Here is a 15529-nt window from a genome sequence, read left to right as displayed (position 1 = left end):
CTCTTTAAGAATATTCCACAGTTTGTTGTGATCCACTGTCAAAGGCTTTAGTGTAGTAAATGAAACAGAAGTAGATGTTTTTCTGGAATTTTCTTGCTTTTTCGATGATCCAGCGGATTTGGGAGTTTGATCTCTGGCTCCCCTTCCTTTTCTAAATCCAGCTTGAATATCTGGATGTTCTTGGTTCACGTACTGTTGAAACCTAGCTTGGAGAATTTTGAGCATTACTTGACTAGCGTCAGAGATGAGTGCAATTGTGCGGTAGTTTGAACATTCTTTGGCATTGCCTTTCTTTGCCCCTGGAATGAAAACTGAGCTTTTCCAGTCCTGTGACCAATGCTGAGTTTTCCAATTTAGGGTGGTATCATCTGCATATCTGAGGTTGTGGCTATTTCTCCTGGCACTATGTTGAAATCTGATTCCCTATGTGATCGTATTAGTAAGTGGGGGCTTGAGGAGGCCCGTAGGTCATGAGGGTGGAGGCCTGGTAGAATGGAATTAGTGCTTTAGAAGGAAACTCCTGAGAGCTCGCTTACCCCTGCATCATACAGACAGTTTTCTATGAACCAGGAAGCAGCATCTTGGTCTTAAACTGTGAGAAGTTTCCGTTGTATATAAACCATCCGATCTATAGCATTCTGTTATAGCGACCCGAACAGGATAAGACAAATGCATCTGCTAGGAATTAACAGACGGAGCTGCACTCAACTTTTCTAATGACTTCTCCTGTTATATCTCCGCTTTCTAGCACTTTGGTGTAGCCTGAGGAAAAATGTGCGAAATGTCCCTCTGTCATGGCCAGGTGGCACTTGGATATCAGGCCTTCCCTCATGACTTGAGTCTCTTTGTCCCTCAGCCCCAGTCACTCCTGGCAATGACTGGGTTCTCCACACAGATTCACGGTCACCTCTGCACCTGCCTTCGTCTGCCCAGGGGCTGCCTGTGATCCAACGGTGTTCCAGTGTCACTGACACTGAGCAATATCCTTACGTGTCTTAAAGTTTCAATAAAAAGACAATGTTTGTATACCAGCCAATATGGATACATTTCAATACAGTAACTCCCAGTAAAGCTACAGTGGTGCATACCAGCTGAATGTCTGTCTTGCCTCGGCACAGAGATTAACTCGCACTTCTCAAAATCTTAGAAATGACCCAGACCAGCCCAGAGCACTGTAAGCATGACTGGGGAGAATCACAGGGGCTTTGCACATTGTCACTGGGAGCAAAGCTGCATCTCTTTCTCATTCCTTAGGCTGTGCTGCCTATAATTCACTTCAGTAGGGATGTTCTGAGCCAGCATTTGTAGTCTGCCATCCTAAATAGAGGAGGTGGGATGGACAAAGAAGGGAGAAATTCCAGGAAGCTAACAGACAGTAAGAAATTGGCGGGATCCTTTCTCTGTTATCTGACACAGTTGACGAAAGAAAACCAAGAATGTGGAACTTGCTAGATAAGGACCCAAACATCCTTTAGGCTGCCAACATGGGTATCTTTCTTTTTGTTGCCAGTGTCCTATATACATTAAGTATCCACCGCTTTTCAAAAACAATCCCATACATCATGCAGACTCCCTAGGCAATGTTTGTGCTGCCATCCCAACAGTTGCTTAAGGGAAAAGCAATTTCTGTAGCCCTAGATAGGCAGTGCTTCAGGTTATAGTTTGAGAAATTAAATGTTCAAGGCCTTTGGTGCTTCCAGTTCTGTTTGGAAGAGGACACAGACCTGGCATTTGGAAGGCATTTGCTCTCCATTAAACTTACCGAACCTTGACAAACCAGAGGGGCCAGGAATTAGTCTGCCACCAGCCAAGGCTTGGCCTTCCAGAACCGACAAAGACAATGAAAACAATAACACTGCCATTTATAATCTTCAAAGGGATTCTGCCAACTTTTAACCCAAAAGGACCTCACAATCTGAAAAGTATCTCAAGGGTTGTTCTATAGAAAAACAAGAAAGTGTTTGATCAGAATTTCCTTTCTTGCTGCTTTTTGTCCAGAATTGCCCTCTTAGCTACAGAAGCAGGTGGAATATGTCTCCATCTCACTGTCACTCTCTGTTGGGGCAAATTTACTATGATGACATTCAAGGAATGGAGAGGACACAGGAAGAGTGAGTGGTCTTTAGGTCTGAAGTGCTCCAGTGGCCAAGCGTCAGGTTTAACTCCCTAAACTATTAGCATAGTGTAGTTAACGCCAGCCTGACCCCTTCGGCCTTGACATCATCTAACCTCCATTCATTAATACAAACAACCGAATTTACTGAAGCATGGATTTTCCCATTCCTGGCCTATCATAAAGTAAGTCATGTTGCACGAAATGTTTGATCTGGTCTAGCAATGGATGCCATTAACCAAGTTCCCTGGTTATCTATTTGGGAACAGAAAATGGGATTTAGAGAGTTTGGAAACTGAGTAAAGACTTCTTCACATTGTATTCTACGCTTTTACCACAAATAGATGTGGCCTACATTGGATGAGGACAATTCAAATCATTTTCCATTTTAGGGTGTGTCAAAATTTTACTCTTATCCTTGACATTTATAGCACTAAGTCCCACTACAATACTAACTCTTTAAGTGAATCAACTCCCACTATAAAGCTTGCAAGACATGAAGCAACAATAAGTGTCAACTATGGGAACTGACTGAAAGCAGGCTGGCAGGACAAGTGAAAGACAAATACCCCTTAACCTCAGTGAATTCATTTCACCTTCTAACACTAATCAAGGTTGCTCAAGAAGTTGTCAATGATAGGCCTACACGTTCCCTTCTGTACCTCAAGATGGGAAACAAAGTAGAAGAGAAATAGCAAAAAGCAGACAAATAAAGGGGGAATAAAGTGAACAGTCACCCACTAAATAATAGAGCTTCCTGGGCTGGGAATGGTCTTTGCAAATCCTCCCTTGGAGACTCCCATTCTTCTAGCCAGACTTGCCAGCCATGCATCCCAGTTGCCCACAAATAACACCCCTGTAGTGGAAATCCCAGCTGTATATGTTTTACTTCCCTACTAGTGCTTCAGTTTTTCCGAACTCTTTCTTCCCTCCATGTGGTTACCCAGACCAATTCATGTGCTTATTGGCATGTTATGAAACATGGAAACAATTAAAGACCACATTCTGGGGCACAAGAATAAGTTGCTGCAGAATCAGTGAACTATGCAGAACTTGAGACGATTTGGCAAAAAAAGATGGAAACTGTGGAATAAAACCCACTAACCATATCTCATGTCACACAGTATACAAGTCTTTAAATTGATTTTTGCATTTTCAGGCAGCAATCAAACTTCAACTTCAAAATCTCTAGTTTTCAGCTTTTATATATATATTTTTTAATACATCCTAATGAAACTCATAGAAAATATTCAACTTACACATTTTCTCCTCAGGGTTGATATATGAATGAACACACTGTGCAAACAGTCTCCTGATTTAAGTTTGGTATTCTTGCAAGGCCACATTTAAGGGAGACTGATGGCATTTGAAAAATCAAAGAACTGAAGTTTTCAAATGGCCACTGTAAGCCCTAAGCCCTACCTCACGCTTGTAAGACTTCATCAGCCTTCCAAATGTGAATAATTCTCTAACAAAAGATCAGGGAAATGTCTAACACTTGCAAGAGTAAATTTTTTCTTGAGTGAACTATTCTAATTCAGCAAGGGTTACAAGACCTGCTGCTGTGTCAACCACAGAGAGAAGTTGGGAGTGAGTCTTGGCACAGTAGAGGGCTAGAAAACAAAGGAGGTTGGTTCTGAGAAGAGAATTCCCTATTATCATAAATAAGTAAGAATGGGTAAGGAGAATGAAAAGCTTAACCAAAAGGAAATGTGGTATCAAAACTATATTATATTTAGTAGTAATTATTACTACACATAACTCAGGTTCATAATAAAACTGTTTTCACATTGTATTGCTTCAAGATAACTGAAAGTAGCAGCCAGAATGTTCTATTGTAGACTTTTTACAGGCAGATTAACACACTTCCTGTGTCAGGGTCTCCATTCTGGAGACTCTGTCAAAGGCAAATGCAAAGGGCCCCCAAGTTCTGAGCTACACTGTCCTGTTGACTGGGATGCATCACTGTGCAACCCTGGGCTGTGAACAGGGGCAAAACTGACTATGCGTAGTGATTCTTGTGTTTGGTTAGGATTCACCAACAACCACAGAGAAACAGACTCATTTCATTTGGTAGCAAAACTTGATTTATTTGGAAGCCAGCTTTAGGGGAAACTAAACTTATAATGGTAAAGCCTCTAACTTCTCTACTTCAACCAAAAAATAATAGTGTAGACTCACTGAGACACCTTGTCACATTCTTTATCTAAAAGTAATATCCACATTAACGCTTCCATGTAATCCAGAAAGGAGACCTTGAGGTGTCCAGCAGCTTGCTTGATGTCACATAGCTAGGGTGCACTACAGCTGGGCTTGAAACCCAGACATATGACTGCAACGCACCCCTGCTTGGAACTCTGTCAGGCAGCTTCCTCTGATGGTGGTGTCCCCGGGCAATTCTGTGCAGTATCATGCAATCTTTTCTTCCTATTCTTCTCTCTTTCCCACTTTAGTGAGCAGGGATTCCTGCCTACTTGCAATGCACAGAAGTGTTTACACACACACACATGCCTTTTTTTTTTTTTTTAATAAGCCAAGGGGATGAATTTTATTTTAGGAACCCAAGCCTTCATCAAAATAATGAAATTTCAAGCTTTAGCCCTTGGAGAAGTTATCTGTTTAAGCTGCCTGGACCTCTTCCCTTTATGAGAGAGACTACAGCAGTTTCTAAATAAAGCCAAGTAGGTCATATGACTGCTTTGAAGTTGGCTGCTGGGAACTGAGAATTCATTGAGGTGCAGGTCAGCCCACATAACCCTAAAAGTTCCCCAAGTATGGAGCTATATATTTCAGCAACAACTAACCACTGTTTAAAAACACTGTATAGCAAAATTTAACCTATGTTCTTGTTTGGAAAATCCAGGAATGCTTTCCCCTTCTTTCCTGGGACTTTAGGGGAAAGAGCAGTGGACAGGGGAAAACTGAGGTGGGAGGATGTGAGGGAGGAAGATGAAGAGCAGGTGAGATAATTTGGGGGTTCAGTGCTTTGTTAGATCTCTCCAGGGCATTTGGTCATTTATTTTCTAGTGTTCTAGACTGAGGAACAAAGGCTCTGGGGCTTTGGGGGTCAGGGTATCATCTGTATAGCCAGGGTTGATGATGATTGAGATCTCTCAATATTGGCTTATGTGGGTCATCATAAGTTTGGGTACAGACTGAACCATCACAGAATAAAAATCACAAGGCAGCACTTTATTTGGCCTCCTCAGGTCATTTAACAAAGGAGAGAGCTAACTTGCAAGAGCAAAGAGTAATTAATGAAGGGAACAAACAGAGTTCATTTAGTAACTTCCAAATAAGTTTCTCTGTCTGAGGTGGGGAAAAAAAAAGGTAGCCTGCAACACAAAGATAAACTGTAGGTATTTAAGTCACAATGCCTTCCACCAAGAACTGCTCATTACCATCACATGTTGCACTGGCAGTGGGGCCAGTTAGAACTAACTTTATTATTAGAAGCAATTATGGAGAAAAGGGGCAGAATTTCATTTGGTTATTTCAAAACAAGTTTCTGTGCATGGCTTAATGAAAGCCTGCAGTGTCAAGATAAAAATGTGTGTTTTACTGAAAACAGCTTTTGCAAATGACTGCTTGTTACCAGCCAGTATCTCTAGGCAGAGCAGTCTGGGTAAGTTAGATTTACATGTATACTGTAACATAATAGTTCAGTTGCCTCTGCTTCACAGAAGTGCTAACAGGCAGTATGGCCTGGTGGGTAAGCACATGTGTTGTGGAGACAGACTGTCTGTCTTCAATTCCTCATTGTGATCTTGGTAACTGAAAGAGCTTGGGTGACCTTCTGGAATGTCCTAGCCTCAGTTCACTCATATATGAAATGGAAATCGTAGTAGTGTTTATCTCATGAACTGTTGTAAAATATCAGTGTACCCAATATATGTTAGACCTTGTTAAAATTATTAACAATTGTATCTAAGAATCATTTGGATAGGGAGTTGCTTTAAGGAAAGGGCTGGTTATACACAGGGGTTATATAGAGGTTACCCTGAGTATGAGTCAATAAAAGATCTATTTACATCTTTCAAATGGTACTTGAATGTAACATGTAACACAAATATGTCTTCACAGTCATACAAGTTTTTTTTAATCTAAATTCATTTCAGACAATATTTTTGTAGAATTCACATTCTGAAAAGATCTGATTGCTTTTTAGCTTTGCTAAACCAATTGTGTACCATATTTATTGATTTCCCAGCTTTAAAATAACAGCGAGGACTTTTTATATTCTCCGAAGTCTGAGCTTTTTCCTTAGGGATCTCCTGAGCAGTTTTCAACTCCTCTCTCATAGACACACTGGGGCTAAGAGAAACTGCCATGTTTTGAGCTTGGAAGAATGTTTAAAACTTGGCTGTCATACAACAAATAAGGACTCAGGCTTTGACTTCCTTAAAAATATCCTTTTTGAGAATACTGTGACCCTAGTAAAAGAGCCCTCTCACTGGTAGTTTCAAACTCTGCCCCGAATGCCCCACGCTTCAGGGAGAACATATGCTGTCTTCAGTGATTTGTCAGACTTGTTCCTTAAATTCTCAAGGTTACTGATTTTCTTCAAATGGCTACAATATTTGCATGTACACTTGGGAATGTGGGTACTGCTTACCCATTATGTTCTAGTTTTGCAAATCAAAAGCATTTAACCAATATGTCATGCTCCATAATATTGGATCCATATGATGAATAAAATTCCTTTCTTAGACCTTACTAAGCAATGACTCTGTTATTAAAATCTATTCATTTTGGAGAAGGCTAAACTAGCAAAATGCCCTCTACATTTACATGTTTTCTCAGCTGTGTATTAACCCACATCATTTTTCTGACTGCCCTGACTTAATTTATGATAATTTGAATAATTTTTGAAAGGATCCCCTTTCACAGAATTTTAGATTTTCACTGCAGATTATGAGAAAGAAAAAGTTGAAAATGTCAGGAAGTACATATTACTGGGATTTTCCCCCAAAGTCTGTGCGTTCCTATTAAATGTGAATGTTAAAAAGATATCCAAGTTGATATTTATTTTATCTAGACAAGTTACCTACTTCTTTGAGTGCTATTTTTTTTTCTTTTAGTGATCATACACATCATAACATGAGACAATTTCCTTTTTGAAAGATACAAAAGAATGTTAAAGCATGATTTAATCTAAGCTGTTGATACTCATATTTAGTGGCTGTTAAAAAATGAAAACTTAAAGAAAGCTTAGATTCTGACCAGAACTATCTGAGAGAAGATTTTAAGAGGGAGAAAGTAGATATTCATCCTTACCCTGGATCGCTCTTCTAGTTTTGTCATCATAACAACTGTGGCACTCCGTTGTTCCCATATCATTCTCCAGAAGTCCCCGAATGTTTCTGGTAGAGATCCCTGTGTTGCAATATAGGCATTTTGTTTCCTATAGCCATCTATGTAATTGGCATTCACATAGTCACTTCCTGGGATACCTGTAAAACAAGGAGTGTTATGCAACTATGTGAACATATCACAAGAGGAAACAGCCTGGGACATGGCCTGATGACAGTGTTATATCATTGTTTCACACACTATTAAAGTTTGGGTCTTAAACAGGATTAAAAACGGTTCTTATTGGGACCATCACATTAAAGAAATACAATGTCTGAAGTGTTCAATCTTTGTGACATGACAAGGTGGACTCCAAAGAAAGAAAAACACAACTGATTCTTCATGGAATGTCTTTTCTCTCACATGTTTTCTCCATTGCATCAGCAAAATATAGCTTGCAAAGCAAGATACGCAATTATCTGGTCATATTCCACATTCATTCTTTCTTTCCCAGACAAAAACCAAATAAAGTAATGCCTGAGTCTGAAAATGCAGTATAGGGTGGAACATGTCCTAAGAGTAAAAAATTCTTTCCAGATTTAGCTAACAGGGAATTCATATATAAATTCATTTAATCCTCACAACAACTCTCGGAAGTTCAATCATGACCTTCCTTTCACAAAGGAGGAAACTAAGGTGCAGAGAGATGCAAAAATGTGCCAAAATTGGTGGAGTCTGGTCTAATTATAGGCAGGCAGGCTGCTACATCTGTGTCTTAACCTCTGTAGGATACTGCTTCTCCCTTAAACTTCCACGGGTTGTCGAATCACACAAATCTCTCTTTGGATGATGACAACTGCCTCCTAATTGGTTGTCCCATTTCTACTTTTGTCCTTTGCAGTCTGTTCTCTATTTTGATGAGAGCAGTTTATAAAAATATATTTCAGACACTGAATGTATCTTCTTCAAACCCAACAATGGCTTCTCCTTACACTTTAAATAAAATCCAAATTCTCAACAATGGCCACAAAGCTCTGTACTTCTCCAACTCACCTTGTCTACTCATCTACTCTCTTTCCAGTCTCTAGACACTGCCCTGCTTCTACATGGTGGCTTTGTTAGAAAACATTGCTCCCCTAGCTTACTGCCATCCTGCATCCCACAACACACTCTCTGTCTCCTTCCCATCAGGAAACACTGAGCCTCCATCTCAGGGGGCCTGTTCTTCATACCCTGGGACCTCAGAACTCTCTTGGCAACATTGTAATTCTAAATTTAATTGTCCACTTGCATACTGTTTGTTTTATGTGCCTCTAGACCACATATCTTTTATTTACCTTTACTATCCCTGGTGACAAAAACAGTAAACAATGTGCCCAAGTTCCAACATTTAAAAGTGGCAAATCTGTAACATAATACAGATATTCTGATTAAAAGTCTAATTTTCCTTCAGCACGGTGCCTTTATAAGGGTTACAGGGAAGTCTGAACTTCCAAGAAGAGTGACCAGAATGACGATGGAAATCAAAGCTATTTCGTATGAGAAAGGAATATATATTAAAACCTGGCAAAAAATAGGAGTTGGACATAAGAGTCGCCCATGAGTCAAGAGAGGTTGAGGATTACTATGTTGAGACCCAAATCTTTCAGTTCTGAAGGATGTAACTACAGAGAGATGAATTTCATCTCCAGTATAATAAAGCATTTTCATATAGTCAGAATCAGAAAGGGTATAGATTTCCTTCAGATGTAATGAGTTGCCTATTCCTAAAGGAATAAACACTTTATAGGGATATTAGCATGATACAGGAGATAGCACTAGAACCTGTACATGGTCCCTTCTTACTTTGGGAAAATATGAGTCTTGGATTTATTAAAAAAAAGAATATATTCTTTATAATGGAACATATGTTCCCAAGCTAAGATTACTATATTTCAGTGATTGCCACTTGCAATTACTTTGACTGCTTTTCTGATTCCAGTTGTAAAACTGATCCTCTCAAGAAAAGTAATGAAAGTCAGATGGAGACTACTGGGTTCCAAGATGAACACATGGATATGAAATACCACCAGCATCAGTAAAAAGCCTTTTGAGCAAAAACTGAAATGCACGGTTTGTTGTAACATTATTCATCTATTACAGCTACTCAAGAAGCTATTGGGGTTCTGGCAGCCCTTTGTTGATAAAGATCCTATTCCTCCCTGACACCACATTATTGCAGATTCAAAGGACAGTTTAAATAAAGTCCTCAGGTTACAGCCACTGGGAAGCATGCACATCTCCATGTCTGCAGGATTTGGTTCTGAGCCAACAATGAGTCTATAACACAGGGAAAGCTCACCTTAAATACTGTAATTTAGCAGGTAACATTAAAAAAATGATCAAAAGGATTCTGGCTAAGGGCCTCACTCCGCTACCAATACACAGAAAACTTTTTTTCCAAGAAAATTCAAAAATGGAGAAATCTGGTTTAATGACTCAGAAAATACACCAGCTGGGCACCGTGCCATTTCTTCCTTATCAAGGGTAACAATGTGTCTGAACAACGCATCTGAGGACACAGGTGGTGAATGTGAGACACACATCTAAGAGGTGGAATCAGACCTAGCCTACATTCTTGCATAAACTTTAATCAGCTATCACATAATGAATTGTTTTTTGATGTATTGCTCAAGTTTGAACAATATGTTGTTATTATATTTTATGGGGAATAGGTTAATACTGAATAATAGTTGGGACAAAAATACAAAAATTCTTCTGAAAACTATTAGGCACCTTGATCCATACACTATCACTAAATGCTTTAAGAATTTGGGACTTGATATTGTGCAAAGAAGAGAATTGAAAACAATACTTTGACACCTAGGAGAGCTAATTGTTAGGGTAATATTTATATCCTGAAAATAATGTGAGAATCCTCTTTATATATTTTGACACGTGTCTCTAAGTAGGTAATACCTAGAATAAAAGTCTCCTAGCAAATTGCTTTACACACTCTGACAAAAAGACACTTCTAGTAAGTTGTATCACATGTTCTTTGCAATGTGGAGATGTGAGAAACTACTGTGTTCTCTAGCAGCCCTAAGACCAAGTGTGTCCTATATTCATACAACCCAACATAATAAGCTGTGCAGAAAGATGAATGAGAAAAGATCTGAGAAATAATGGTGGCTTGCACTTCTAAAAAAAAGATTAACCTCAGATTGAAAGCTAAGGTTAAAGAGAAGTGTGTTTTGAGTAGACAAGACCTCTGTTTTCAAACTGACATATTTAGAATGATTTTTCAGCCAACTCCAATGAAAAAAACATACTATATTGACTTTCCTCTAATGTAGTGCAAATCAGTGTGCACTACTAATCCATGAGAAGTGTGTAAGAATTAACTGAATTCTGGGGCTATGTTAAGTGGAAATATAACTTAAAATGCAGAACTGAAAGAATACAGAATTACTGTCAATCAGCTGATTGCTTTTATTTCTTGGATTTGTGAAGATATGTCCAAAAGTACGGTAATGGTGCCTTGCTTTTTTTTTTTTTTTTCTTTTTGAGAAGGAAGAGGTAGTAAAATAGCAAGAACTTGAAAAAAAGATGTCTGAAACTCATCATAAGTAGAATCTTAGGACTGGTCCTGCTGTAGGCACTCTCTTGGTCCTAAGTCCCATAGGCACAATTGGTCTTAAGGTCATTGTCCAAGAAAAACAGGTTAGAACTAGACCTTGTCCTTTCCTAGGCATCCATGGCTTTACTACATTTATAAAAGTAAGTTTTCATGATTTTCTGTGCATTTTTTTTCATTTAAAAATATTGATTTATTTATGGCTGCAGTGGGTCTTCATTGCTTCACACAGGCGTTCTCTAGCTGCAACGAGAGGGGCTAATCTTTGAATTGTGCCAGCTTCTCGCTGCAGTGGCTTCTCTTGTTGTGGAGCACAGGCTCTGGGGCGTGCAGGCTTCAGTGGTTCTAGCGCATGGGTTCAGTAGTTGCAGCTTGAGGGCTCCAAAGTGTGGGCTTAGAAGTTGTGGCACATGGGCTTAGTTGTCCCCGCGGCAAGTGAGATATCAGACTAGGGTTCAAACCTGTGTCCTCTGCATTGGCAGGCAGACTCCTAACCACTGGATGACCACAGAAGTCCTGGTTTCCTATGTATTGGTTCATGTGTATTCTCCAATTAATAATAGTCAGGTACGCAATTCCAATACCAACAATAGTTATCATTCTAATCTAATCATCTAATAAGTGAGAAAACAGGCTAGATCTTGTCTTCATATTATACCCCACTGTATTCCACATTCCTATCTTCTAGTTTGTTTCATCAGTTAATGGACTTATTTTTTGTGGTGCTTAAAAATACTACATACATGCTTTCCACTGGGTCTTTGTGTTTTGGACAAACTGAACTTGGAGCTATAAAACTCAAGCCTTTAAGAGATATTGTGATTCAAACATGGTTGGGTCACATTTAGGCTCTTATTTTATTTCCTGGGAATTGCTAGTTACACTATTGGTGGAAAAATAAGCCTGGGTGTGAACTTTGGGCTCCCTTGTTTTTTCTATCTGAAAAATTTTGAGAACTTTTGTGTTCAACATGCAGAGGAAATGCCATTTTTCTTCATTTAAGCATGGGATTAACACTTTAGAGCTTTATAGTGATTTTCTCCCATGTATTTGAATATTAACAAATGGAGAGGAATTCTTGGAAAGATGAAGCTATTTGGTTTGAAAGAATATTCCTGATGAATAATTAACTCATACTGAGAAAGGCTTTAAAACCTTGAAAGCATGTTGAAATGTCAAAGAACATACTATCTGAGCTGTTTGGTCCTGACTGGGTTAAAATACTTTTTCTTTTCTTTTTTTCCCTTGTTAATTTGATGAGAAATAATTGGGTCTCGTTATAAAAAAATAATAATAAATAAACAACTTGCTTTGCACTCAGTTTTTCAGGTCAGTAGATAATTTGATTTGAAAAGATTGTTGAGAGGTGTTCATAATTATAAAATGTTAATAATAAGGCCTTATGCTCTTCAGTAAAAAAGCAGGACCCAAAACAGTACATAAATTATTTTATCAATGTGAAAGTAAGTAATCATAAGGGGCAAGTGTGTACTTCTGTATCATAAAAGTTGTGACTTGTGAAACAATACTAAGAACATACTAAGACATCAGAGACATTGACCAGGAAACTGAAACTCTCGGTTAGGGCTGCTGGGAAGTTGCTCTTTGACATCTGGGCAGTGGTTCAACTTGTACAGACCTCTGACTGCTTATCTGCTAAACAAGGTGTGCTGGACAAATTGATTCCCTCAAGTCCCTTTAAGTTCTAAAATAAGATTGTGTCTCTGTGGTGTTTTTAACCTTCTTGGATTCGGAAATCTCTGTGAAGTTCTTTTAAGCTATATAGAGACTTTCAGTGGCTATCAGATTAGGTAGGTACATGCTCTGATGATCGTTCAAGTTGTTTCCTACTTCTTCTACTTCTGATGAACTGTGATCAGATTTTTTGGTGTGATTGATACTTTAAATTTTGACTAGAAAATAAACAATAATAGAAAATAAATAGAAAAATAATAATAGAAAAAAAATAGAAAAAAAATAATAGAAAATAAAAAATAAACAGATTCAAAAGCATGAGGAGGTGGTAGGACTAGCCTAGCACGTGGTCTATTCAGGAAAAGTAGCTTTCTTTGACTTGTGGAGGTGGGAATGAGTAAGAGGCAGAGTTAGAGGCAAGGTGGGGAACCCCATTCATGGCTCTAGAGGACAAACTACTGCAGCAACACAGAGCGGGGGACCAGAACTTTAGCTCATTGGCTGGCTCTGCTCCAGCTCACAGCGTGGCATCAAAGCTCTAGTACTTAACATTTCCTTTCACTTCTACAAACACTTTGTGAAGTTTGTGTCAAAGAATTTTTTTTTTTTTTGGTAAAGCAGTTTATTCCCTGTTGTAAGATAGAAGTACTGAAGACCCACTAGAATACAAAAGCTACCTTTCATTTAATCAGTAATGTCTCCTGCTCCACTTCAATACACAAATAAAAAAAAAACTAACAACAATGAATTGCCAGTTAAGACCTAGATTGTAATTTTTACAACCCACAATGCAGAAAAAAAACAAAAAATGTTTACTTTGTTTGCTGACACCAGCAAAACCACAGAAGAGAAAATAGATAAGCAAAATCCAATAATAATTTACTAGTAAATTTATTTAATTTCAAGGGACACAGGCCTTCTTTCTCCTTCACTTACACCATGGCAGCCACTCACAGCTGCATCAGAACTAGCAAAACAAAGGCTTCTCTTTGCAACATACCAGAAAAAACAAATGCTTCTTGCAAAGGCACAGGGTATCATCTGCAGAAGTCTCCCTGGATATGACTGCAGTTTGCCCAGTGACCCTCCATGTTTCTACCAAATGCAGGATGATTCTTTTTAGAAGTGTGCCTTTCCGTGTGGGTACTGCAGCTCATCGCCACTCTGAGTTCTGGAGGAATCGACAACTTTCAGAGTCTGTGAACCCTGCCTGCACTCTCCCAGTGTGTTCTGCTTTCTTTGGTTTTCTATACCTTGGCCCTGCTGAGGGGGCAGGTCATGAGAGTGGCTACAGAAAAGGAGGTGGGTGATTGAGTCGTCTCTGAATGCATTCCAAGGTTAGCTACATGTATTGGGTCTTCTCAGCATTGTGGTGGAAGGGACTCATTTCTAGTTAGGGGACACTTAGCCCTGAAATAAAGCAGCATTTGGGCCATGCAGTATGCCTGTTTAGCTAAGTCACAGAGTTTTTGCCAACTTAGCTTATATTAATATACATATACATATATGAAAGTCGCTCAGTCGTGTCCAACTCTTTGCGACCCCATGGACTATAGAGTCCATGATATTCTCCAGGCCAGAATGCTGGAGTAGCTAGCCTTTCCCTTCTCCAGGGGATCTTGCCAACACAGGGATCAAACCCAGGTCTCCCACATTGCAGGCGGATTCTTTACCAGCTGAGCCACCAGGGAAGCCCAAGAATACTGGAGTGGGTAGCCTATTCCTCACAATGAAATAGTCAAAATCAAATGCAGGGTATCAGCAGGAGTTCCGTCTGTAGGACACTCACAGTGCCCGTCTCCTCACCTACACCCTAATATATGAGCCGCACTATCATAACATCCCTACCCAACACCCCTGTGAGAGTTTCAAATGAGTAAGTTAATTTGAAACGTCTAAAATACACATTGGATACTGGCTATTCTCATGATCGATGTGACCAACAAAAATGAAATAAACCTACTCATTTCTGAATACTATACTGACAAAAAGAAACTGCAAATCTGGAAGGCTCCCTCCCCATTCTTATGTTAAAAAAACAATAACGGAGCAGACAAAAATAGTCATTTTTTAACATTCCAGTCATGTACAACTTGTACCTATATTCTAAAAACAGAGCCATACCACAGATGACGTAGGTCTCTGTGCAGCGTTAAGAGTGATGGAGGGTAGCTTCATTAGCACAATCTGCATAGATATACCATACAAATGAAAAGAAAATCCCAATAACTGAACAAAGACAATGCAGATAAAAATAAACTCAGAGCTTTCTAATTTACTCTTTGATTAGCTTCCTGGAAACAAAAGTAAAGGAAAAAACCAACACAACCCACCATCCCTTAAAAATGTTTTTTCTCCTTTCTAGGTAAGAAGCACCACAGGGGCAGGCTGAGGTAGGCGCTGGGAATAACAGATCCCCACACACTTGCTCTGCTGCTCACAGGAGAGAGATGCCATTTAAATAGCTCTAATTAGTCTTTACGAAGGCTGCAAGCACCTTGTGAAATTGTTCCAAGTTTCCAGAGGTTAAATCCCATCTAGCTTTCAATTTAAGACAAATTAAGCTATAAAAATTTGACTGTGCACTGTTCCTCAAAAAGAAAGATGCCTTTATTTATTAAAAAAAAAGATCACTCTGCAATAAAAGGATTAAATTTTGTCACGCTTGTAAATAATTAACTTGAAAACTGAAAGGCTGAAAATGTTAAAGAAATGGTGCTAACTCAGTGATTGATAAACAATGTGAGAAAAATGAACTCAACCAATATGGGATGAGATGAGACAAGTTTTTGTGTGTGTGTGTGTGTGTTTTA

The 15529-nt window shown here is 39.0% G+C and overlaps 1 protein-coding gene across 18 annotated transcripts in view; it reads right to left on the bottom strand.

Annotated features, from left to right (window-relative positions):
• The window catches only part of PTPRD (protein tyrosine phosphatase receptor type D), a 541446-nt gene that overhangs the window by 60720 nt on the left and 465197 nt on the right, over positions 1-15529 (bottom strand). For all 18 annotated transcript variants that reach the window (XM_061132759.1, XM_061132767.1, XM_061132761.1 and 15 more), the window contains one exon: positions 7391-7566. In XM_061132759.1, the coding sequence (XP_060988742.1) occupies positions 7391-7566 (176 nt within the window). The remainder of the gene's footprint in view (positions 1-7390; positions 7567-15529) is intronic.

The sequence above is a fragment of the Dama dama genome, chromosome 29, assembly GCF_033118175.1.
Source record: "Dama dama isolate Ldn47 chromosome 29, ASM3311817v1, whole genome shotgun sequence".
Taxonomy (NCBI): domain Eukaryota; kingdom Metazoa; phylum Chordata; class Mammalia; order Artiodactyla; family Cervidae; genus Dama; species Dama dama.
Note: the sequence above shows the minus strand (reverse complement) of the source record. Positions and strands in the feature narration are given on the sequence as shown.